We start from the raw sequence: 27,633 nt of genomic DNA on the forward strand, positions 1-27,633 counted from the left end.
CCAAAGCTTCTTTGGTTGAAGTTGTGACTGAGTTAACAGGGAATGCATCTGATAGCAAGCATATGTCAGCTGGGATTTCAGGACTGGAGCTGTTGGAGCCAAAGAACAGGAAGAGGACCTTCTCAGGCCACAGAGGTGTGGGCCAAATGAAAGTGAATATTCTTAGGAAACTGGATGACATAAAGCCAATAATTTATTGTGCAGCTATTCTGGGCTCCTGAGGACTGACGCCATACAGGCAACCCTATTTATGACCACTTTTTCTATTAAGAATGAATAGTGGGGGGAAATGGGAATGGCAGAGGGGAGATGATGAACTGGAAAACAAGACTATAGGTGAAGGAAGAAGTGCTACAGAGAACAAATGAAAATAAAGAAAAATGAGAGGCATACGTACATTGTATATGCCAGAAGAGTAAGGTCTTTTAGTTCAAACACATTTAGTATTTCACTGTAGGCTGTAGCTCTTGTTTCTCCCTTCCCAAGCTTTGGCATCACATTACTCTGCTGGAACATGAATAGGGGTCTGCAATGCTACTCTTGATCAGAATGACAATCCATGAATGAAATATAGCTACATCATAGCCCCGAAAACCACTCAATCATGCATAATATATGCGACAAAATGCTTTGGTAATGGGACCGTAGACAGCTGTGCTTTGCTTTTGAGAGAAAAGAGCAACTCTTGCAAGTTTAAAGTAGGCAGAATAGCAAGAACATGTCATGGATCATCACTCCAAGGCATATTTTATATATTATATAGCTAGCAGTCCATTAAAGTACATTTTCCAACAATGAAACTTAACGGATAATATGTGGCTTAATAGGTTTGTAAAATGTATTTGGGGAACAGGGTGTGTGTGAAGGAACAACAGGCTTTAGGGCTCATGATAAAATCATCCAGACATCTCAGTGGTTACTTATAAATATGAAAGCTGTATCTCTGCACACCACTGAAATGAATATCCCAGATCAACAAACTGATAAGAGCCCTATTTTGGAACTACTGCTACATTCCAGCTGTTTTGCCTCCTTCAAACCGTCAACATATTCCATACAAGTACTATGGTTGCTGAAATACCAGCCAACAAATGACAAAATGTCAGTATGAATGTAGACACCCACGTCAGAGATAAAAGAGGCACATTACATTCCAGTGACCTGTTGAAAAAGAAATTTGCTGGAAAGAAAGTCAAAGCATAATTGAAATGATCTTGAAGATGTCTAGCTTCTTTCTGCAGAAGTAGGCATTTTGACTGTATAGATGCCGTGCTTAGTCAGTGGGAGATCATTTTCCATACATGCCCTAGCCAGGGTGGCAATGAAGCTAAGCTAAAAGTCTTTTAAACAAGCCTTGCAGAAGCAGGATCTGTATTAGAGGTTCTGTTGTATTTTACACCATGGGGTGGCTTCCATGGAAACATAAGTATGGGAAAACAACCTCCACCTCACCCACAGCAATAAAATCAGAACTCATGCAGCAGCTAGACACACTTTTCTGGGAAACATGCTTTCTGTTAAAGAATACTGATACCTGTATCTTTTGGAAGACAGGGAAAAGGCTGGGTGGTCCTCTAGTTGAGCAAATATTTATAGTGCTTCTTGCATCTAGTGTCCAGGGATGGGGAACTTGAGAACCTCCAGATGTTGTGCAACTCTGACTTTCTTCCCCACCCCAATCCTTATCTAAACAATAGCTATTAAATAGCCACTGATTGTATGGCACCTTCATGTTTGATGGTGGCATGTAGCTCACTTAAGCTTTAGAAGAACATATACATGCCACAGGAAAACTGGACAAAAGTATGAATACATAAAACAGTATTTGAAAATAATGGCTGGTGAGCAGGAGGCGTCATCTTAAAAATATTTTGTTAAAGTGAAGCTAGGACTGTGTATAACTGCATGCAAAGCTGCCTTATATTGGTAGAAACACACAATGACTCGGTCTGCCTACTAACAGGCTGCCTGTTAATACTAGCAACAGGCAGCAGCTCACAAGAATCTTGGGCTGTGGTCTTTCCTAGAACTGCTATGAACGATCCATGGAAAAAATGGACAGCAGGGATCAGCTCTTGTACCTGCTGTTTGCATAGCATGGGCTCTGCTGAAGAACCACCTGATCCCGTCTTCACAAAGCAGACCTTTCTCTGTCTTTATGCAGAATGTGTATTAGTTATCTTGAAACAGACTGGTAGAGAAATGTAAGAATTTGAGACAGGGCTTTTAAATAGTGGTGGCAGCCACGGCAGAGGAAGCCGCTCGGGCGCATGGACGGGGCGAGTCACCCAAGGGGCGGGGCGCACTGTGGGGCCTCCAGAGTCTGCCTGCCTCCTCCCACTCAGCGGCCCTATAGCTGGGGGGGGGGAGGCAGCAGGCAGACCATTTGGACAGCACGGAGCCTGCGCGCGCCCAAGCCATTACGTCTCTCCCAGGAGAGACGTGTGGTTTGGGCATGCTGCAGGCACCATGGTGAGTGCCGCCTGGCATTTTGTCACCCCCCTCAGTGGTGACACCTGGGGCGGCCCACACCCACCTTCCTCTGCCCCCGAGTGGCAACACCTTTATATTTTGAATGTTTCCCATCAGTGTCCAATGGAAGCTTGCACATACTTGGGATCTGTCCCTTCCATTCACCAAATTTGAATTTCCGTTTAATCAAAGACAAAGTTGAAGAAGGAAAAGGAGGCAGAGCACAACCAAGATTTTTAGTATTACCACAAAGGCGGGACATAAAATATTCTGGGTGGAATTCAACGTAGCACTAAGAAGAGCATTCCATCAAACATTTGTGCTGGCCCAATGGAACAATCTCCCCTCTCCTCATCCTGCGCAGGCCCTCTGACTTGCCTGTAAATAGGTCTGAGATGTGGTTATAACTGCTGCTGCCGCTGCCACAAAGGCACTTTGCTCAGGTTGTTTTGTAGCCGTTTTCATTTGCAGATCCTTCTTACACAGTCTATTGCTACCTTCTTTCTCTCTCAGCTTTCCGTAGGGGCCTTTCCTGCTCCCATAGGGACATGATTTGGGAGAATGACAAATTTATGTCTTTCCCTCAATCAAAATACATAGCAAGATTAAGAATGAATTCTAATACTCTGTTCTCCATCTCAAAATTCTTTCAGAGGAAACTGTTAGAACTTCAAGAAACATGTTTGCATACAGTGCAAATTGCATTTGTTTTGCTTCTATTTTACCAGCATGCTCCAGAATAAAATCTTTGGATATTACCCCCATGTGAAATTCAGTAAGGTTCATTAAGCAAGGCAACAACCCTCAGAAAAGGAGAAAGAATAGTTGCTCTTGAGACAGTTTTCCTCACAGATTCTTAAAATTTAAGAAGTTTCTTTAAAATTGATTGTGCAAAACAGCTTGTTAAAGACCTTTCAGTAAAATTAAACTATGATTGTTTTAAGAATCTATGTGTCTGCCAAATCCTATGCTTGATCCAAACCTAAATGACGATATTTATTGAAAGGAAGACATATTAACATGAAAAAACACATTTTATTGCACTTAAGTTATAAGAAAATAAAATTTCTAAGTGAATCAAATCATAGACACAATCCCTTTAAAGGTTGTTTTCCTCCATCCTGTCAGGTTGTTACATAACTAAAAATTAACAAACTGAAATCTGATTTAAAAAAAAAAATCAGACTATAAATAAACCAAAAAGGAGGGGGGAGGGGAAACAAGATCGCCTAGGATACAGTGTTAAACCACTTTCACAGTTCAGCTTGAGTTGTGGCTCTTGGAGAATGAGGCAAACCAATTGATAATTGCATTTTTTTTTTCATGTGACAACTTTACCACAAAAACCAAATCGCTTTTGCTTGTCAGTTCCTCACCACCATAAAACTGTAACAGTCATTCTTCTCAAATTCTGTAAAACACTAAGACTGACCAGCAATTTATTTTCATTGTTGTATGTTTCTTTTTTTAAAAAACATCTTGTCAGTTTCATTATGTCTGTTTATTCCATTCACCACAGCCCTCACAAAGAAACGTTTCCCCACAGAACAGGCCGCAAGAGCTTTGTTCCAAGGAATGTGTTTTAATTTTTGCCCAGAAAAAAAAAGAAAAGAAAAAAAAGAAAAGAAAAAGCTTTGCACGCACTCTCAATTCTTTACTTGCAAGCAAACTTCACTCTAAATTGTCTGAAACTCTTCCACTCTCAGCCTCTTAGAGGCACAGTTGGCTCAAGTTTCAGTGGCAAAAAGTCTTTTTTTTTTATTTTCCGTAACCAAACTAGAGCAAATTTGGAATTCAGTCTGGGACTAAAACGTCACAGCAGAAAAAAAATAAAAATAATTTGCTTTTTTTCCTTTCATTTAGCAGCATAAATAAGTTTGGCCACTGGGAATACAGTACAGGGGTGGGACAACAATCCCAGAGTTGAAGACCTACTTCTAGCACCAGCATCATGTATTAAAACCATCTGAGGAATCTCCAAATTCTGGACAACTTGCCACCTCAGAGCAACTTATGCATTGAAGAGCATAGATGGAAGCAACAGTTAATAAGATCAACAGAGGCTAATACTGTGATTGACATTGGCAATGGTTGGCAAAATTAACATAAAAAAGCTGTAAAACTGTACAAAAACAATTCACAGTAAGATTTTAGCTTTTCCACACATGGAAAGGACTCTTTGCTGTCACAGATGCTCTCTTCTTTGAAAGACAATCAGTAACTAATAATGGAGGTATGAAGCTCCTTTCTAGATTTCCGTGGTAAAAGAACAGGGTTAACAAGAATCGTAACAACTTTTTAAGTTTCCACCATGCTCAACGAGCACTGAGAGGAACACACAAAAGAAATAATTGCACCTGGCTTGATTTGGAAAGTCATATTTTGCAAAGCTGCCCCCATTCAAAAGTGAAGCTTTCGATGTGATGAGACAGCAAATGCCTCTCTTGTCAGTTACAGTTCGTCAACTTTGTGTCTTCTCCTTCGTAGTCTGTAGGTCTTTAGGATCTGTTGCCCCAAGCCAACATCCTGCACCACCAAGGACAAGGGATTTTTTTTTCCTTTTTGCAGAGGGAGGGAGGGAGGATAGAACATTATTTGCATTTCTGGACAAAATAATCTTTTCAAGCTTCACTTTATATCCACATCAAAGTCCAATACCAGCAGCTTGGTTTCCTCAGTCCCGTTCCGGCTTCCAACTGCACAAACTAGCTTCGTGTTAGAGGCTCTGATCCGCCATACCACACCTCCACTGCCTCCGCTTTCCAATGTAACCAGATTTCGGATAAATTCACCCGTTTTTAAGTCCCATAGTTTTACAGTCCCATCATCTGAGCTGGTAATTACAAAGTTCTTGTTGAACTGTAAACAGGTCACAGCACTTTGATGCTTGTTGGGACCTAAAGCAATTGAAGACAGGAAAGAAGGGAAATGTCAGACAGAGGCTAGCGTGTAATCTGTTCAATAGATCAAAAACAGAAAGTAGAGGAAAATTTGCCAGTAGCCAATGAAGCAACTGAAGAAGTACTCCTCGCTTAAAAACACCTTGTCAGAGAGAAAAGGAGAGAGAAACAAATATGAAATTAACAGCTGTCATAGTGCTGCACTTTACACACCTGAGGAAAAAGCATGATATACGGTGGCAGCTACCATGATTTCTCTTTCTTGGGCGAGAAGAAAGAGAGCACAGAAACAGAGTCATTTTAGAATGACTTGTTTAAAGCAGGCTGGCAGTGCTTGTCCATCTTATCTGAAGATGACCTTGCAAAGCTATGAAGACTGTAGAAGGAGGTGTCTATGGGGAAGGCTGCTCGTCTTTTGCCATCTGAAATCCATCCATAGTGCTTTTCCAACTAGGGGAAAACAATGCATCCCTGTGGCAGTTGTGTGAGTCATTCTTTCATGTAGCAGAGAGGAGAATAGAGCAGTGTGTGGTGAGTTCTTGATTTTTATTTGCAAGACTGCCTTCTTAATGACATTTTCTCATCAACCCACATGAATAACCAAACTTTAACGAAAGGTTCCAGTCTGAGAATAATAATAAGCGTATTTGGCTTAACTGCATGATGGACTTTCCATAATAACTTACGGATAAAAGCCTGTAAAAACCATATTTCAAATCTGATAGTATGTTTAGAAAAACAGACTCTTATTTTTAAAGACTTGTTTTGAAAAGAATATGCCTACATATCTATGCATATATGTCCATGCAATAAACAAAAGAAACGCTAACAGTTTTCTTTCCCTCCCCCACTCTTCACCTTTTTAAATGCCACACGTACTCTGAAATCATTCTTTTTGATTTATATGAATAGGCAGCGTGTTCTTATGTACTGTCTGCCTTTCCAATTAACCTCCAGCCACTAGAATGTCTCAATAACTTCCGAATGAAAATAATGAGTTGCTGTTTTAATGACTGCATTTTTTCAGATTAATGTGGTTTATTAGAGTAAATAAATTAGATTAAATAACCTGAACAAATTTTCAACTGTCTCAGACTGTTTTCTTCAGCAATAAATATTTCTACTAGATCAGTGCATAACCACCGGCAGTCAGTTCATAGAAAAATGATGCCCAAGCAGGGAGAATGTGTCTGATTCTGGAGCTTTGTTTTTCTTGCTTTATTTTATTTGTTAAAATTTATGTTCCTTTCTTTTCTTCAAAGTACTAGGTACTCATTTAGAACACAGCTTGGCTAAATGTACAATTGAAGCACTTCTCTAGTGTTAATTTTATCCTGTAGAATACTTCAGTTTTAATTACGCAACATGGCCAGTTGGTCTTTTTCCAGAGAAAGGTTCCAAGACACGCAGACATTCTACACCTGCAAGGTGTCATTTGAAAGCCCAGGGCATAATATCCTGGTCAGAAACTAATTCCGTAGGAAAACCACATTTGGAAAGAACTGAGGGAGGGGTGGAGTCAAAGTGACCCATTGCAGAGTCAAAGTACCTTTTCTACCTTTTGGGTGGCAACTTAGGGTTTGGGCAGAAAGCACTCCAGAATGCCTCACTGCCATAGATGGGCAATTATAAATTCAGACAGGGTGCTTATGGGTGTCAAAATTCCTATGACCGCTCTCTCAATGGCTAAGTATTTAATTGCTTAGGAAAAACTAGTTCCTTCCTCTTTGCTATTATAGCATATCTGACTGCCATTTATTATACTTTTCTTGCCAACGAAAAGAAACTATTACAACAGAACAAATCATTCAACGATATCAAGAGAGAACAGCAGAAACAGAGATGGAAAATGCAAAAGTGAGTATTTCCCCCCATATTCATTTCCGACCAGCAGATGAGGCTATCCTCTTTATTGTATTCAGATCTTAAGCATGTGTTCAATCTATAACTGCATGTGTAGAGTCATTAATACTGCGTTGTCCTGTGAGAACTTTACATTTAGTTCCATAAGACCATGAGAAGCTTACCTTGCAACGTTTGTAAACACTGTCCTGTTTTGATATCCCAGATTTTGACTGTAGAATCTGCATTCCCAGAGACAAGAATGTTGTCCTTGAGTTCCATCCCACTTGTTAACGACTGGTGCCCTGTTAATGTGTGAATGCAGTTTCCGGTCTCTACATCCCAAACTCTGATTGAAGTGTCAAGAGACCCACTCACCACGTGGATACCATCAAACTAAGGGGGGAAATGTGAACTAAATTAATATATTTTTATTGTTTAAAAAATCTGTAAACACTTATTATGTTTACTTCTACAGTCCCATACATAGCTAGATATGTAATAATAATAATAATTAATAATAATTTTTATTTATATCCCACCCTCCCCAGCCAAGACCAGGCTCAGGGCGGCTAACACCAGGTATAAAAACAATTGATTAAAATACAACTTAAAAACAAGATTAAAACACAACATTAAAATGCAGCCACATTTCAGTAGAAACTCAAATCAAAAACTTTTTGGGGATAAGCATTTCTGATATACTTTCAGAAACAGTAAGATCATTTCAGATTGCTCACTGCAGCCTAAACCCAGCTTCTCTGGTTTAATTTCTTGATATCCAAATATAGGCTACACTGTGACTCAAATTGCTCAAGGAACTACTCCACATGTACCTGGAACAAGTGACTATGGCCAAACTAGCCGGAACCTTACTTACAGATACACAAGGGTTTCCCTAAATCACAAAGATGATCTGTAATATGTCCCACTTCACTTTCAAAGAGAAAAGGGCTAATCTAGAGCATGTTTCATTACATCCTTGTATATTATTTTAATATTACCTGTTAATGCTGTGTATTAAAAAAAAACATTATTTTAATACAGATGCAAGCTTTGATTGGTTTAAATTTCCAGCTTGATCAACCAAATATATCTTGTCCTTGCCTAATAACAAATTAAGATTGAAAGGCATACAGCAACAGCAGGAACAGCCCCCACTTCCCCCAAAAAGAATCCCTAAAATTCTGGCATTCACCCCAAAATACAGACTGCTGAGAACCACAAGGAAGTGAAGCATACAGTGATGAGTTAAAATGTCAATACATCTTAAAATGATGAAATATTAATATTTCTAATATCATGCTTATTACCTTAATAGGAAATATTTTACATTAATAACCATCGAACAGATGGAACAATTAAATATGGTGCTCTCATCTAGTAATCAAAGCTTTGATTAAATTGTTACATAATTCTGTTCTCCATTCAATCCTCTCAAAGAAGCAATTAAAGTGAAGTTATATCAAAAAGCAAATTTATTGGCAATGAGAAATATCCTCGTCAAACTCAAGAGAAGAACCTAAAAGTTTCCTTCCTCTATGAGAAGGCAGGCCTTTTCAGCCTTTAGATCCAAAATTAAATTAATGCCAGATGATGTTTTCATTTATTCTTACACTACCAATGATGAAAAGATGGGCTGTTGTAGATTATAATTATAATTTGAAGGTTCTTATATGTGTCACATGATTAAAGTGGTACATCTGTAAATGCACAGGTTTTCATATGCAGCAAAGCAACTTAAAGCAGTCAGACTACAGTGTTCAAATAAACTCTATTTCCCCAAGGCAGTAGCAAAGAGGGGTAAAACTCATTCTGCACATGAGTGAAACTCATCTTGTACTTATGGAGGGCCTACAGGATTATTTACTCATTATATATAATGTGCTTGTAAGTCTAGTCCAAGAGTTCTAGCATATCTAAGAATAGCTGTTTATTCTTCTGCTTAAGCTTTTTCAATCCATACAATGCTAGAGTACCAGTAGGCAAGCTAAAAGACCACCTCTGAAATTCAAGAGTGATGAAAGACATGACCAAGCAATTTATCAGATGAAATGAACTTATCTGTATCAATTAAGCTTTATTCTATTTATCTTTTAAATTGTGCTAATTTTTTTTACAATTTTATATATATAATTAAGTTTTTGGCCTGCAATTCTTTTTAGTATACCCATCAATGATATATACAGCAATCATCAAAACCACTTACAATCCTTTTTTAAAGTATTTTCATTGGATTTTCAATTATCCTAATTTAATACGGTCCATTTAGAACACTGGATACTACTTTAACTCTGTTTTAGTAACACCAAGTTAATTAACAGATGGACCGCATTTGTTTAATTTTTCATATATTACGTTTTTATCCTACGCTTCTTTTAAGGAGTAAAACTGCACATGAGCTCTTATTCCCACCCCCACCCCTTTCATTTTATCCTTACCAACAAATGAGTTTTATGCTTAAGTGTGGGCTGTAACCTAGATCTTCCCGGATAAATTTCACAGCACAATTTAGCCACTAAACCGCATTGACTCTCAAGGAACCAAGTGTTCATTGAACCAATGCAGCATCCATGTCTAAGGAAAAGAAAAACTGCACAATTTGACACAGTTCATTTAAAAAGCCTCAACAATGCAACCTCACAAGTGATTCACCAAGTCTCACTCTCCCCGACACATCAGAATCAGAGAAAAGGGAAACACTGTAAATTTAGCCTTCCTTTTTTGTCCTTTTTTGCAATATTTCTCCATCTTATATATGGTGCACCTTGATCTATTTTAAGTTGAAATAACTATGACCCAAAAGATTCAATTAGAACATATCATGCAAATTACTGATGTTATACATACATTAAACATTTTAGCAGAAATTTTATTTTAAGCAAGTGTGTGAGGCAAGGAAAACAATTAACATAAAATTCATATAACTCAACTTTTTATAATTACCAAATGAACTATTTCAATGCTTTGTGTATAGGTTTCACTAGAAGTATTGCGCTCCAGTTTATTTAAATGCCAGCAGCACAATTTATTTGGAGAAAACTTATTTTCATGGTTGGTGCAACACTGCACTATACCAACAAAAATAGCTCTTTATATTTTCCACATCCTGGCTCTAATAATGCCTGAATTCACTCTTTTATACCACACCATAACAAGCTAAAATGGCAAAGACAGCTATTTGGTCAACTTAAATACAGGTCATTAATAGATTTCTATTCCTTCCTTCACTGACATTTATCATCACTCTGTTTAGAGGATGTTCTACAAAGTCAAGCACCAGAATATTCTAAAGATGAATTAGCAGATAAAAATGTTCTCTGGTTTACTGGTTCTGCTATCTAGAAACACCATGCTAACAGTGGATCAAATGAAGCCTTCTCCCCAACCCAGTTAATAACCAATATTAGTTGCATGGACAATGTGCCATTTATTTGAGCTGAATTGAAGGTGCTGCCACTAACCTAAATGGTTAAATGCCTAAATGGTTAGGGCCCAAGGTGCCATCCAGAGTATATCTCGCAATGCATTATGATAATATGGTGGCGCCATGCTCAGTGAGACTGACCTCTACAAGGGGCAGAATCATTTTGGCAATGAAACCTCCATTACCTATGGAATACTGTCCCCTTTGCTGCCTGTATAGTTTTTTTTTCCCCATAAGGAAGTATATTAAAACCTCTTTTTCAGTTAATCCTGAATCTGTGTTCTATTTTAATTATTTAAAACATTTTATAAATTGCCTTTCCGCCCCAAAGTAATATTAAACATTAAAAAAAGCAATAACTACCAAAATTAAAAGTAAACGGAACCATCACTGAAACAAAACCAGAGTGTGGTTTTGTTGTAGAGTTTGGTAATGGATAATTTTGGATTGTGGTTTGTATGATTGCAAGTGCTCCCTTATGGGAAGAAAGACAGGTTTTAAATGAATGAAATGTAAGATAAATGTGGATACAGTTGACCTTTCCTACAATGCAAGCGAAGATTGGTACGAAAGTTGCTCTCACAGCATTGTAGGAACACATTGTCAAGCTCTCTTTATTTAAAGCTTATAATGTAATTAAGAGGACTAGAGAGACAAAGGACGGAAGAGAAAGGAAACTAAGGATGCATAGAACATGGTTCACTTTTATTATTTGCTGGCTACTCAGCAAATATTCCATTTGGCGTCCATAACTATTAGTGGAAAACTGAAGGACACTTATAGCACCAGATGCAGTATGCTTACCTGTAATGAATAGACTCTATTAGTATGCCCTTGCAAGGTGTGTAGACAGGTTTCAGTTTCTGGATCCCATACTTTGACCATGAAATCATATGCTCCACTAACAACCCTCCTGCCATCATATTGTACACACCGGACTGCAGCTACGTGACCCATCAGAACATGTAAACACTGGCCTGTCTCTATGTCCCAAACTCTCAGGGTAGCATCTCGAGACCCACTGACAACTCTAGGAGGGGGGAAAAAAGAAAAACAAAAGCTGCATTTAGTTTTATGTGGCCATTTTAATTGTATTTAGTTCAGACGGCTACCTAAATAAGTTCTATGTATAAAAGCAGGTAATTAACCCATTCCTATTGACAGACACAGTGGCTACAACCGTTGCTTCTGAAACCTTGGCACCAGATTTTAAGACTGAAAAATATAAGCAAGCTTGGTTTTCTAATGCCACTCCTCATAACATATTTGACAGCCTTATCCTCACCAGCAGCAAGCTGTTAGTAGCTTTGGGTCAACGAACCTATGTTTACCCTCTGAGAATGTTAGAAATGTAGTGCACCTGCTAATGTCCTTGAAGCAACATTAGTATTAACCTACTAATGTGGATCCGGACTTTAAAGATGTATTTCCCCTTTAGCACTTCTCCTTAACTGGTACAGAATAATCAGCCTATGAAGATTACAGGTTCATGAACTACCCCAGTTCAAAACTATAAGCATGTGTCACTTGTCTTTTAATAATGGGTTTGCAATTGATATTTTAATATTCTTTTTAAAGCAAAATTGCATCTGGAAGTTATCTTTAGTTCTCCCCTTTTCCGCTTAAAAGTTTTGCTCTATTTCTGTTTTAAGACCTGGACTTAGAAGCTACAACTCTGTCTACTTTTGATGCAAGAAATTCAGTGTTAAAAAGGCAATTATCAAACTGAGCAAAAACTTAAAGTAATATTTAGACAAGCAGAGAAAGAAAGAGCCTTTCCTTTTGTCAATTAAAGTGAGGTGATTTTACCACACTAAGAAGTAGGATGGCTATAAAAGAAAAGAGGCTATTAGTAGAAAACAATTATCTGATTACATGATTAAATATCCACCTTGTGGTTCTATTCCTGCACTTTTCAGGTCTTCTCCCCCTTTTCTCCTTTGCAAAGTTTTCTATGTGATTGGGGTTTTTTTTCTACAATTGTGCATAAAAACTCGTTCCAAATGTAAGGATTATTTATTCCAGATTGTATTAATAGATTTATATTAAAATATTAATTTTTTGCAATTAAATTTTTGAAGCTTATATAAGTTTCATTGATGGAGTTGTCTGTTCCAACTGAAACTTAATTAAGCTTGATTTAATGTAAAGTACAGAAAAGCTGAAGAAGTAATCAAATTACAATTGTTGATAAACAGTTACCTTTTTTCATGCAGGTGCATGCAACGCACAGTTGAGGTATGCCCATATAATGTATGTATACACTCTCCGGTCTCTGCATTCCACACTTTAAGGGTTCGGTCTGTAGATCCACTGATGATTATATTGTCCCTCATTTGTGATGACCAAACTCCACCTGTATGTCCAACAAGTGTTCTTAGACACTGAAAGCAAGCATTTGTCATGGTTACCATTTAGACAAAGAGGACAGATGACAAAAGATAGATGAATTTACCCAACTCTTCATACATATTTCACACAATGATGTGCTATAATTTGTTACGAAGCTACTACACTGGCAGGCAAGTGATTATATCATAATTCAAATGCAGCAGCATTGCATTTATAAATGGGAGGGGGGAGTGTCTCACTTTCCCCCATCCCCACACTGAAAAATCTAAGTCCTGTGTGGATTTGTAAATTTTACATGAGGCAATACCTTTCATGTCAGGATTTTAGTGAATGGAAAAAGCAGGAAAAAGCACAGTCAGTCCCCAACCCTCCTTCCCAACTTCAACTGAATTGTAAGCCACAACTTTGAAGTTGTAGAGGGATAACCATGGCAACTGTACTGAGCTTCTAAAGTCCTCTGTAGTGCAGCTCCAAGCATGGACTGTGGGGAGGGAAGATGGGCACTGCCCCTGACTTCAAGCAGAATTACAGATAAAGATCAGAGACCAGCAGCCTAATCCTAATCCTAGATGTATTAACTTCCAGTAAGTATACCAGTAATAGGTAGCATCTGCTGTTGAAGCCTACACAGCAGCACTGTGCTTTGACTCCAATGGGAGTTTGTCCCATTAGACACTGTAGACATTAACTGGATCGTAGTGAAGGGGAAAGTGGGTTCTGGAAACCACAATTTGGTTGACTATCAAGGACAGCCATTATTTGTGACATCTGTTGCCAGTGAATTCTACTGAATGACTTTCAAGCTTTATTTTAAGTCTAATTCAATGCCAGTGTTTAACAAAAGTCTTACATTTGTTACTGAAGTTGCTCTATCTGCCATTTGGAATATGAGAAAACCAGCTTAGATAAAGGATTGCTAACAAATTACCATTGATAACATTGGATTCATATAAAAGAATACAAGACAGACAGAGAAACATTTAGAAACATGATACATGTTGGTAAAATATACATCAGACACAGAAATGATAAACATATATTGATATTTACTGGAAAACATGTGGCAAATAATTCCATAGCAAAATTACTGTCAAAGAACTACCATTTTTTTCTAATGGTGTATGAGTTGTGACTCTGGTAGAGAACACAAAGTAACTTATAAAAATACAAGTTTTTATGAAAAAATCAAATAACATTTTCAATAGGACAAAGTGCATTTGAAACTATCATAGTTTAAAAGGTAAATAAATGTAAGAATACTACAAAAATATCCTGACATATAATAATTATGAGTTGGATCCAGTAAACTGGGAGAGAATCTATGTTGCTATTCTGCAAACATGTGCAGTATAGTTCATGCAGTGCTGAGACAGTAAATTCTGTAGCATTTCTCAACCACCCAAAAGAAACCCTCCAATCTCTTGCACTGGTGAAAGAACAGCTTTTAGTTGACCTGGCCCATATACTTTAAAGCTTTTCTTGTGCTTTTCTGATGAAGTCTGAGTAACAGAATTCAAGAATTACTAGCCAGTTTGAGTTAACACTCAGTGGCCCAGCTCAGACATTAACTGGGATCTCTAGTTTAAAACAAACCGTAATTCAGTTTCAGAATGGGAGAGGAAGTAGCATGCAGCTAATGTATGTCTGATCAGGAAAAATTCTGTCAACATATTTAGGATGAATTTGATTAGAACACAATTAACAATTTGGCTTACCTTTCCTGTAACTGCCGACCAAACCTTTAATGTATTATCATCAGAGCCACTCACTATTCGGTTGCCACAGAACTGTAGACAAGTGATCACATGATCATCATGACCTTTGAGCACCTGACAATATAGAAGAATTTACATATACTTCACTACTACTCATGTATAGAAAATACAGGTTGGATTCTTATAATTTTTTGTTGTTACTGCTTTCTACGCATAAAGCTAGTTTACCAACAGGAACAAACTAGATTTCTCTTCTTAATGCTGCAATCTTTCTTGATAACAAACAATTTTACTTTTTTTTGTCTGTTGCAACCATGCAAATTAGCACTTACTTACTTACTTACTTGCATGGACAAGTAGCTACCAACTCTTAACACCTTAACATCCACCTTAACATCATCTCCTACTACTGAAAAGGCCAAAAGCACAATCCCTGTAGCAACCATTTACATATCAAAAGGCTTGCTAATATTTGATTCATAGGCTGGTGAATGATATGCTCTGGACAGTCCATATCATTTCTGGGAAGCAGTAAGGCACCAGTTGTAGTTCTTTCTTCTTCCTAGAACATGCTTGCAGCAATCTCCTGTGGTTTCCAAACAATGATAGATGCTGCATTTTTAATCTGCCTTAGTTAAATATTCTCATGGTGGTTAGAATTACTTAGTGCTTAATCTCCAAGGCATTAAAAAAAGTTTCACAAAACCATGACTAACCATAATACTATTGGATAAGTATTAATATATAGCCCCACCTAGGTTTGTTAGCACAAACTAAATTGTAATAAGTCGTGTTAGTGCCTTGGCACTTAGTTTGATTGGAGGAAGGAGTTGAACAATATGAAAGAAGACACAAAACCTTTCATCAAATCAGGTATTACATTGTGTATGTTGGAAATCATTTCATTTTATAATGCAAATAATGAAATACGTGTCATTGTGAGGCATGGACAGGATAGTGAGAGTCTTATGTATTTGCAGGATCCCCAAGTTGGGTGCAATGTGTCACAGTGTGCAGAGTGCTGCACTTTCTATGGGGCTCCTAAAGGCTTGAGGAGACCACTGGATTATAATATAAACCTGCACACTACTCCAACACAGTGATTTCTGTGCAAGTTTCCCCTGCCTTTTAGACTATTTACTTTCCCCTTAACAACTGAGTTCATTGGGTTCTGCATTGCTGGAGGTTGGACTAGATGATGCTCAGAGTCCCTTCCAATTCTATAACGCTATGATTCTTGGTGACTGCATAAAATAGCAGAGATACGATTCAAATGATGGATATATCAAAGGATGGGGTCATACAGAATATGTAAGCACATGCATTCAATGAATCTGGATCATATAGCCACCTAATGTTCTAAGAATAGGCAACACCCCAATAAACACTCAATTTTATGTGTTAAAACACTTACGGCTATGACAAAAGATAATGGTGAAATGCAACAAATGCTAAAACTTGAAGAGATTGAAAGTTCTTTTTTAAAAGTTTTGGTGTCTTTTAAAAATGTCAAACAATTTGGCTACTATTAAATAAGAATAAGCCCCAATCCAACTTAATTCATTATATATTGTTCTTTGTTCAAAGATGGTTACCTTAGGAGATTTAAGTTCTCCTCGCCGCCAGTTAGTATCAATTCTGTGCTGTCTGATGTAAGCACTTTTCCATGGACTATGAATAAAGCCTGGTTTTATTACTTTTCTCCTCTTGATATGTAATGGTTCATCAATTCCTATATTAAGACCAAAAATCAGAAACAGGCAACAAATGTCAGTTTCCTTTCTCTCACACCCTTCCTTCCAAGTGAATGAAAATATTAGCAGCTTTGCTATACGCTAACATTACTTCCCAGCTGATAACACTCTCCAAATCTGTTCTGTACTTTAATCCAGCCTTTCCCAGCCTGGTGCCCTCCAGATGTTTTAAGCTGTAACTCCCATCAGCCTCAGCCAGTATGGCCAATGGGCAGGGCTAACAGGATGTCCAAAATATCTGCTGGGCACCAGGTTGGCAGAAGGTGCTTTCACCAATATTCATTGCCCTTTTAAGTATGTATCTAAAAAGCCTATACTGGAGTATCTATCCACATATCCTCACCAATTCAATCCCATCTTCTTAAATATCAGCTGTTACATCTTAAAACTCCATTTTATGCAAAGATTATCAATCATATATTGGTTTCATTTTCAAGTCTTCCATAGTTCTAAGATTTGTTTTCTTGAGATCAGCAGACTGTTTCTTGCTGCTTATGTCTGCTAAGCTAACCCAGATTTAGTGTAGCATCTCATACTACTTATTTAATTATTTCCTTTGGGCACCTGGATTCAGAATTTTATGCCACTGACACTAATTTTTTTTTTAAAGTCTCTTAAGTGCTTTTAAGCACTCTTTCTGCCAAAGGTTTTGTATATCCCAGCTCAATGATTCTGTGATCTCTTTCATTCATTCATATTACAAAGATAGTCTTAGGTTCTGCGTTATCCTCTCTATCTTTACCCTCTGGTGCATCTCATTACTAGCTTGAAACTCTGGTTGCTGGAACATGTGGATAAACATCCACCTCTTGGAGTCTGTTTGTTCTCTAGCCATTTGAGCTCACAATCCTAGCAATAAGTACCAACATCCTTTTTTTTATGTACAGAGAAAGCTGCTCCAATTTCATCCACTTGGTCAGCCTCTAACACAACAGCCAGGTTTCACATCTGGAGAGTCTTTCTTAAACTTATATTTTCTCCAGGGAAAAACAACAACAAGCAAGAGCTTATTTTTGTAAGTTGCCTTGAAGTAGTTTCACAAAAATATATGGTAGAAAGGCAGTGAATTTAATTAACACTGGCTTTCTGATTTGTTTAGGCACCTTTGAAAATTCTTACCTAACCAGATTGTGCAGTTGATAAGAAACCACTAAAATAACCACTTCTTGCTTTCCTTCAAGGGATTATTGGCTAAGAACACAAAAAACTAGAAGTTTTGCTTGCACTTGATAGGCTTCACCTTCTGAGTTTTTTGAACCCACTATTTCTATTGGATTTAAAACAATTCTGCTTCCTAACCTTTACAGTTAATTAATTTATGCAAAGTATAGTTAATTTAGCCTGCAACTGACACATATATGGATTTTTATTGCTGGTGAAGATACACGTACCACATAGACCAAGCACAATGTACAAAACATGTTGAATTGTTTTTCCATAAAGGACGTTGAAAAATCTTTTAAAAAAAACAAAACTTTAATGATTGAATTAATAGTTTAATGAACTTTACCCTCCTCTCTGCACTTCTCTCTCCACAGAAGATTGTCTTCTGCCAGAATTCTCCAGTATCGACATGTCTGTGCTGCCTGCAGCAGGTCCTTGGGTTCCAGGAATGAAAGCACATACAGAGCCAACTTAAAAGAAGAAGAAAAGAAGAAGAAGAGATTAAACTCATTCTGGTTGTTATACTTCAGGGAATGTACAGTATCTTCTATTTTCATATAGCCAAAGATTATCATAAGCACAGTGGATGCATTAGTAGAACAGACTGCTAAAATCAGAGAAGCCAAGACAGAAGGATGATCTATTAAGACATACTAGTGGGGTCATAAATACCACGTGAATATGGGACAGAATTGATAATTTAGTTTAACGCAATGCTTTGGAAAATAAAGTTTTCCGAGAAAGACAAGCAAAACAGTAACTGCATAATACTTGTTTAACCTGTGTGACAAGGGTGTACCAGTATTCTCTGTAGCTGGATATATGAAGCAAGTGATCAAAGGTACATGGTCCAGTTACAGGAAAAAAGAGCAGGAAAAATTTGAAGACTTCAAGAAAATGGAAAGACTGTCCCTACTTGAGCAGTCTAACGTGAACAGAGAGATAAATGAAGTTGGCAGTGTTGGACCAGACTGAAGTCTCAATGTATTTCCCATGGATTTTAAAGTTTAAAGCAGCAGGGTGGTAGTCTGATTTGGGAAGAAGTGTTTAACTGCACATCCCCCACTGCTCCACAGTGGTGGAAAGGGGTTAAACACTTCCCCCTCTCGAATGTCTCTTGCAATCCCCTTTTGCTAAGACTTAGAAAAATGTGTGTGCTGAGGTGGAGGAAGAAATGAGAGAATCACCTTTCACTTGTTTTGCTGCCTGCTGGCCACAAGGAACAGTCAGCAGGTAGCTGCCTGAGAAACTCTGAAAATGTGGAGGTGGGGGGAAAATGTGGGAATCTCCCATTGCTGCTGCATTTGTTTTGCTGCCTGCTGGTATATGAAGAAGGCAGCTGCTTGAGAGGGCTCTCAGCTGAATATGGGGGTGGGTGGAGGATATGGCAACCCTTTCTTGTTTTCTGCTGCATGCCCTACAGCAAGGATTGTTCTGAAGTTGTTGGGCAGAGGGGAGCCCAGGGCAGAGGCATCATAATGACAACCTTGTTCCTGGCTGACATCAAGCAGACACCTCTCTTGTACTCTTTCTACAGTGCCTGCTTAAAGCATATTTGTTTAGGCAAGTCTATCCAGACATATAGAAGTTGAAATGTTTTAATCTTTTACTGTTTATTTTAATTCTTTTAAAATGTTTTGAATCGTTTTTAGCTGTTTTAATCGATAATTTTAATATTTCTTGTAAACTGCTTAGAATCAAATGGTATAGAAATTTTGTTAAACAAACAGCAATTAGATACATAAAATCAGTTTCAAATCCAATAATATTATATTGTTAATCTTAATTATTCTATAAACTAAAGAAATTAAGGCAGCTTGCATACAGACAGTACAAACTGGATACATACATAAAAAGGCAAGACAGAGTGGCGATCATTACATAGAATGGCCACTTTCCCATTGTCTCTCCCCCCGCCCCAAGTCTATTAACTGGCTAGCATCCTCTTTTGCAGCATTTCTTTGGAAAAGTTCATCATGGCAACACTGTTTTCTTTTGTGTTTTGGTGGAGGCAAATATAAAAATGAGAGTGCATTGTTTTTGAGCAGTTTTTCATACTGCAGTTTAAAAGTAACGTTTGATATCAAAGAATGGTGTACAGTCAAACCTTGGTTCCTAAACAGCTCTATTTTGGAATGTTTTGGCTCCCGAATGCCAAAAACACAGAAGTGTTCTGGTTTTCAAATGTTTTTCAGAAGCCGAATGTCCAACACTGCTTCCGATTGAGCACAGGAAGCTCCTGCAGCCAAACAGAAGTAATGCCTCGGTTGTCGAACATTTCAGAAGCTGAACGGGCTTCCGGAACAGATTATGTTCGACAACTGGTTTGGCTGTATTTAACAGATAGCTAAAGGGATGGATAGGAGTAATAAAAAAGGTAGGAGCGTGATATAAAAACCACACAATTATTTCACAAGTCTCAATTTATGAGTGGTGTACAAGAGATTTATAATCTAACACATGTCAGAAAAAAAATGGGAAGTGGAAAGAGACACAATAAAAGGGAAAGATTAAATGATGTTTAAAGGTCTTAGGCGGGGGCAATATATAACATGGGTAGGTGGTAGTTGTTAAAAGTAGTCATACAATCCCAGCCTTTAGGATATCAGAACCATTGCAATAGCTGATACTGTTCCTCAAATGGCCTAACATTTCCCTGCAGTTTAAATCTAATGCCTTTGTGTGCCCTGAGGCTTCTTATATGCATAGTCACATGGTACATCTGCTCCTCCTGTGGTTGATAAAATCAAGGCTTCCTTTGTAAACACATGACAGCCACTCTCCCATGGAGGGATTTTAAACAGACTCTTTATCTTAGGAATAAAGGGCTTTATATACCTAAACATTTGTTTGATAACTAAAATCAACAACTGAGGAGCTAGACAATTGTGAAAGAGAGAGAAAATGTCAAAAAAGGCAAAAGATTTATACAATCTAAAGAGAAACCCGAGTATAAAAGAAAAATGTCACGGCAAAAACAAACACAAAAACCCAACAACCACGGGGTGCAAACAGCAATTCTTCTCTAGCTAAGAAATGATAAATAATTTAAATTACTGGTTTTCTATCTTATTTCACTGCATTTTTCATGAAAGAAGTGTAACAATTCATAAAATAAATGGTACTCCTATGTGATTATTTTTTTTGAAAGACCGCTCAAAAAACTAAGACTAGGGGGCAATCATTTCAGAAGGAGTGTAGATGGGTCAGAAATCAAGTTTTGAAATTTTACCTGGGCCAATTACATACAGACCCAAAGATTCTCAAATTTGGGATGAGACTGAGCATACTCAGGAAGCATTCATCACCAGTCAGATGCATGGAGATTCTAGTGTCCAAGGTCTCCTTGGCCAAAAGACAATTAAAAGCTGCCACTGTGATCTGGAGGGCTTGTAAAGGACACTTCTGAGCATACTTATGAACACGCAAGCCTTAAGAAAGAAGTGTACGAGACCTCTGCTGCTGCCAGCTACTCATTGCCTGCTTTTCATAATAAAAAAATTGCTTAGGAAAAGAGTGTTGGCGGCTGAGTTCCCCTAGGCTTAAACTTCCAAAGCTCTCTCAGGCTGCCCTCATAAGTACACTTACTTATCCAGAAGTAGATCCCACTAAACACAGTGGCACTTATTTTGCATAAAATGCAAAGAGGAAAGTACCCTGAGCTCAGAAATGACACCTAGCTAATTACAAGGTGAGCTGGGCAGGGGGAGAGAAACAGAATATAGAACTAGCACAAAGAAACCGCAGGCAAGTCAAGATTTCTGGGTTCTTGCAATCAACGTATGTATAAGGTAAGTAGCTACAACAGAAACAGTACCCATAGAATGAAACAATGTAAAAAACTATTATGTTTCACAAACTGATAGCTCAGTTAGTTAGAGTGTGGTGCTGACAACGCCCAAGTTGCAGGTTCAATTCCCGTAAGGGACAGCTGCATATTCCTGCATTGCAGGAGGCTAGACTAGATGATCCTTCCAATTATGATTCTATGAAAACTACTGTCGTGCTTCTATGAGAATATGAGGATTTTAAGGAAATATACAATATTACTATTACAGTTTATTACCCATTAAAATTGTTTAAAACAGTTTAAATTACAGGAATAAGGTGGGTCCTAAAATATTCACATATACTGTATTACATTGTACTTAAAAAATGGAAACCATCAAACAAAACTGGGGTGGGGTGGGGGATTCTGCCACGAAAAGCTACGCAAAATGCAGTGGATTTAATAAGCATGAGGAGATGCCAGTCATGCCGGGAAAGAACTCTTAGTGATTCTTCTCAACTCCTTTCCAGTCATATAGCATGTGATCAGAAAGCCTGTTCCTTGTTTAAGAGTCCCTTGTGCACAGAACCACATTAGCATTTTATGTTTGGCACTTCTGCACAAACAAATGTTTCCTCAGACATCAATAGCCATGCCAAGCCACAAGCAGCACATAGCCTCTGGAGCTTTTCTTGGATTGAGAAGGACAAGCCTGTAGATTTCTTGTCTGAATAAAATGGTGTACAAAGCCATGCAGAAGAAAAACCAGTTGTATAACCCTGCGGATTATTCTCAAGTCTCCAGTCAGCTTTGTGGGGGAATCAAGAAATCAGCTGCTGCTCCCGTCGTGTATTAAGAGTGGTCCAATGGTGTAACCAACCAGGCAAATCAAACTAGCATATCCCCCTCTCTCTCACCGCCTGCCGCACATCTGGCTCTTTCGTCTCACAGGGATGGCAGCACTTCCCCAGTATCCCTAATTTTATTTATCAAGGTGGTACAGAGCAAAATCACAGATGAATCATAAAACTTTAAAATCTAAAACTTTTTAAAACACAGAACAAATGGCCAACAATGAATTCTTAATTGTATAGTCTACCTAAACCAATGTAATGTTACCTCTTGAACTGAAAAAGATATTGCAACCTTTTCCTCTGATCAGCAACACACACCTTAAATGTGTGATATAAAACAGAAACATATCTCCCACCCCCTGGCAACCTGGTCTCTTTGCTGCAGCCATAACGATGCCATTCGAAAGGTTATTTTAGCCAAACACTCTGTTAGAGAATTTAAGGCAAATGTTTTCACTCTAATACTTTATTTAGCAAACTAGTATGAATATATTTAGGTCACATTACATTCATTAAAGTAACCTTCAATAATGAATAAAAACTACAGGAAAGAGAGGGTGTAACAAGCTCTCTCTACGACATCATGCCTAGCATGATAGTAGGTGGTGATATTTTTCATGTCTTTGTAGTTATCTGCCTACCTACTCTCAAAAAGGGGGGGGAAAGCATCCTTGGCAGTGGTGTTTGTAAAAAGAGAGAGATAATTAAGAATCCAACAAACCTGTTGGACAAAAGAGCCTTTTGAGTTTTTTAGAATCATATAATTCAGGCACAGGCAAACTCAGCCCTCCAGATGTTTTGGGACTACAACTCCCATCATCCCTAGCTAACAGGACCAGTGGTCAGGGATGATGGGAATTGTAGTCTCAAAACATCTGGAGGGCCGAGTTTGCCTATGCCTGATATAACTGTCAAGTACATCAAAGATCATTTAGTCCAAGCCCTTGCCAATACAGGGATTCTACTACCATAGCATCACTGATAGGTGGTTGTATCTAGTCTCTCCTTTAAAAAATGATCTATATGCCAACTGATTATGATGTCTTGGGAGGACCACTCTGTTCAAACACTGTAAAAGGTGTTTCTGTATACTCACTTTTCGCAACTAAAGCAACATTTTGCTAAAGGGACAACAATACAGCAAACTGGTTTTCTTTTTAGCCTGTCTTTATATCACGGGGCTGATTTCTACAGCATCTCACAACAGTTTAAATTTTAAAATTTAATTAAATGTTTAAAAAATGAACAAATTTTAATGACTAAAACCGGCAATCAATTTAAAAACACAATCATTGTAGCTACACAAGGATATTTCTGATTGGTTGAGGCTTGAAGAAGTGGGAACAAGTAATGGCAGAAAGCCTGAGAAGTAAAATACTGCATCCTATAATGATGCCTCCTCAACAGATGGGCCATTATGTCATAGGAAGCAGGACTGAATATGCAGCAACATGATGTACAAGCAGGAGTGGCTCATTCAGTTGGTTGGGGCCACGGCAATAACCTCTTGGTGGTGGTACTGCTGCTGCTGCTTCCTGGAAAGGGGAAGGGTGAAGTGGTGGTGATGTCAGGGCTGTGCACATGCACCAGCAGAACCAAATCTGGTTTCTGGCAATCCCAACTTCCCTTTCACAGTAAGTGATGACGCTTGCTGGGAGGCTACTGCTGCAGCTCCGACTAACCAAACAAGCCCCAAGGAAACCATATATTTACCATACCAGGTTTGTTGCCACCATCTCTTTGAACTCCTGGTGACAAGTGGGAACCGTTTTTTTAAAGTGTCACAGCCATGTAGGCTGTAGGAAGAATAGAATCACGAATCCCAATGCTGAATTTAGTAAACCTTTGTCATTTGCAAAATACGCAGGAACCCAGGTCAGGGCTATGTTTGTTTAGAAAGTTCCAGTGAGTTAAATATGATATAGCTGATGTCTTGCTAGCGTAGGTAGGGTGCCAGGCAACCAAACAACAACAAACCTCAAAGGGTGAAGGGTTGGATTGGGCAAAACTTATTACACACATTTTTTAAAAACTATCTGCCCTGGAGTATAAATAACATACTCTTAAAAACAGTGATCATTAAGCCATGCCAAGAGATGTGGGTGTGGGGACTAAATTAGTTCTCAGTGTGATGCAGAATGCTGCTGAAATTTCCTTTTATCAACCTTGTTTTTTAATCAAGAGCAATGCAAGAACTAGCTAAAGGTTTGGCAGTAGCTTCCCAAAGCCTTGCTGATGTTCTGATGTCCTTGGAGCATTACTGGCAATCAGTAATGCGATAGCATATATGCACAGTTGACTTATTAACTTAGCATATTTGTGTGTGAAAATCTTACAGCTATTATTATTCATGGCAACAACCTATAGATCTTTTAAGAGGTAATTTACACAATCAACTTAGGAAAAAAATAGGCACCACTGTTTGTGTCAATTATTCCTTGGATGAAAACTTAAAATTGCATTTTTTTTTTAAAAGATAGCTGTACACTTAGCCTTTCCTTTTCAATTTTACTTAGCAATTCCTGAAAAAAGCTCTGGAAAAAGCCTTCTTATATTAACTATTTTGACTACTGATTATTTCAAGGGTACATTCCTTATTGCCTGTGATGAACAGCATTATTAATGTAGAAACAAATTCAGTGTGTTCCAGTTTTAGTAGAAGAGGAATACCTTCTATAAGAAAGGATTTTAATTAAAACCAATTTCATTTATTTTTAATCAACTGATTAAAGAAAATAAGTAACAAATTATAGACAAAATTGTTTTACAGTAAAAGTATTCGTTAAGTATAAGCAACTGTGGGAGGCAGTGGAGGACAGAAGTGCCTGGCGTGCTCTGGTCCATGGGGTCACGAAGAGTCGGACACGACTAAATGACTAAACAACAACAACAACAAGCATCCCATGTACCATAGATTACAATCACCAAGATGCTCTGGCCAGCTTACACCAAGAGAAAAGTATAATTTGAAAACACCAATCCAATGTAATAATATAGTAGTACAGCTAGAGCTAAAAGTGAAGAAAAACTACTAGAAACACTAATTCCAGCCATTCCATTAACTACAATTAGTGTTTGCTATTGCACCTTTTGTAGTTGCTAAAAGAAGAACCCAGAGAAAGGAGTATCACTAAACCATCATTAGGTTGTGTGTTCTCAATGAAGAGCACTTGAGTTAAGAACTTGCTTCCAATTGACTTAATCCTATTTGTTGACCTGGGTTGTGAGTTGCAAAAGCGTTCACCTGGTCTTTTTGTTGTTTGTTTTGACTGATGATGAGAATAAGGAAGTGTAAATATTTTATTTTTAGTCCCAGGCCAACTTACAATAATATTATTTTGGGGCGGTCTCATAATATGGAAGATGTTTTCCAAGCATGGGAGTCGCCTATTAACACAACAGTGTTCTTATACTTCGTACTGTAAACTAGCCCTTGTCATCAAAATGCCAGATAGAGGATGGGAAGGGAGTGTTGATAGCTACCTTCCAGTATCCATCTTCAGACATGACTGAATGCACTCGTTACCAACTACAGCTATATTTATAATGCTGCTCACGCTTCTCACAAATTATCAAATTAACCTCAATGGGACCTAGATACAAATGAATTCTGGACTACATACATACTTATCCTATAAAACTGAATATAACTTGATTGAAGAAGTTATATGGGTGTTTATTCCCTTCATAAAATGTAGTAGAGATAAAATGAAAAGCTAAATACCTATTACGTTTTTTAAAAACGTTAAGAGTGAAATTGTCAATGGATAATAAATCAGCTCTTGAAAGCTCTGGAAAAAAACCCCTTACATATAAGAAACAACTGTCACAAACAGCAGGGGACATATCCTAGTCACTGAAACAAAGTCACTGGTCTCACAAGCATACATTAATCTGAAAATTACATTATTAAGTCATGGCAGTTTATCAACTTGCAGTCCTCTTCAACGCCAATTAACAGTGTTACACTGACAACAATGAATACTATAATTAGCAAGGAAATGCTTAAAGGTGGCAGATGATGCATTACATAGGCAAACAGTACCAGGAGCCCAGTATTAAGTGATAATCCTCACCTCTTTGGGGAGCAAGGAAATGAAGTCTCGTTGAAATTGGGGCTCAATCACTTGCATCATATGCTTCACTTGTGTTGGTTCACAACTATCAATCAATTCATCTAAGGCAAGTAATTTCTCTGGTCCACTCCAGCTCTGTGAAGTACAAATATATGTTTAGTTTCCACGGTATTGTTTTCATATATTAATGCATTTCAAAAATGTAATATTTGAAAATTGCTATGGAATATGCTGGGATGAAAAATTATTGCAATACCACCCAGAATGGTGGAGGGAGTATTCAAATGTGAAACAGGTGTTCAACCATACAAATGTTCCTTAGAAAAATAATAAACTTTAAATTAAAAAGGAGAGGGTAAAAAAAAAATAATCCAAAACTTAATAGTAGCAACTTTATTTCAGGTTCATTTGGTTTTGTTTACTGCAAAAAAATAAGAATGTTTTTATAGCCATGTGTACATCTGCCACTGTGCAATCTTCCTGATTTCTGGCTCGAAACCAGTGTTTTGTAAACATAATTTTACATTAGGAAGAAAAGAGGGAATTTTGTCTGGTAATTTTCTTACTTCATATTCCTACTAACGGGCATCATAAAATTTGATGGTTTTAATAAGGCACTCATCTGCAAACACAGCAGATTAGCAAAACCATTTGCAGAAGAATTAATAACTGAAGATATAGCACGTCTTCTCTCAAACTCATCTGGGCTCAAAGTTTTGATTTGCTACACAAATGCCATTTATGAAAACCATTTTGGGAGAAACAATATAGAAGGAGATAACCTATTCTAGAAGACACTTCAGGACCACTAAAAGAAGTTAGAAAAGATCGACAAGTTTTGAAGCAAATGACTGTGCTTTTGACAGTATGGAAAGCAAAATGTAATGGCATACATATTCTGTCTAGCATTATTATCTTATTAGAGCCAAACAGGCTAAAGATATTTCAATTCATTTATTTCAATAGGTTCCTTTAAGTATGACTAGATTTGGCTATTCCCCATAAATTGTGTAATTCTCTCACTTATACCGTTAAAATCAAATACCTTATCTTGAAAACTAGTAAATAAAACTCCATGCACATTAAGATATGTTAATACAGTGGTGCCTCGCAAGACGAAAAGAATCCGTTCCGGGAGTCTTTTCGTCTTGCGGTTTTTTCGTCTTGCGAAGCAAGCCCATTGACGGAGTAGCGCTATTAGCGCTATTGGCACTTTAAGGGCTAAAAACGGCTTTTTAAGGCTTAGGGGATTAGCGGTTTTGCTGCTAAAATGCTTTTAGCAGCTTAGCGATTCAGAAAAAGGGGTTT

General features: G+C 37.8%; 1 protein-coding gene across 6 annotated transcripts in view; it reads right to left on the reverse strand.

Annotated features, from left to right (window-relative positions):
* Positions 1-3,487: 3,487 nt before the first annotated feature.
* FBXW7 (F-box and WD repeat domain containing 7) overlaps positions 3,488-27,633 on the reverse strand; it is a 116,729-nt gene continuing 92,583 nt past the window's right edge. For 4 of the 6 annotated variants that reach the window (XM_083457315.1, XM_083457316.1, XM_083457318.1 and 1 more), the window contains 8 exons: positions 26,326-26,460; positions 17,973-18,096; positions 16,304-16,440; positions 14,709-14,822; positions 12,844-13,025; positions 11,446-11,671; positions 7,400-7,610; positions 3,488-5,369 (listed from right to left, as the gene is read on the reverse strand). In XM_083457315.1, coding sequence (XP_083313441.1) covers positions 5,101-5,369; positions 7,400-7,610; positions 11,446-11,671; positions 12,844-13,025; positions 14,709-14,822; positions 16,304-16,440; positions 17,973-18,096; positions 26,326-26,460 — 1,398 coding nt within the window. In that variant the 3' untranslated portion in view covers positions 3,488-5,100. The remainder of the gene's footprint in view (positions 5,370-7,399; positions 7,611-11,445; positions 11,672-12,843; positions 13,026-14,708; positions 14,823-16,303; positions 16,441-17,972; positions 18,097-26,325; positions 26,461-27,633) is intronic. The other 2 variants (XR_014515134.1, XR_014515135.1) reach the window with 1 other exon arrangement.

The sequence above is a fragment of the Podarcis tiliguerta genome (assembly GCF_965153285.1).
Source record: "Podarcis tiliguerta genome assembly, chromosome: 9".
In the NCBI taxonomy this organism is placed as follows: Eukaryota; Metazoa; Chordata; class Lepidosauria; order Squamata; family Lacertidae; genus Podarcis; species Podarcis tiliguerta.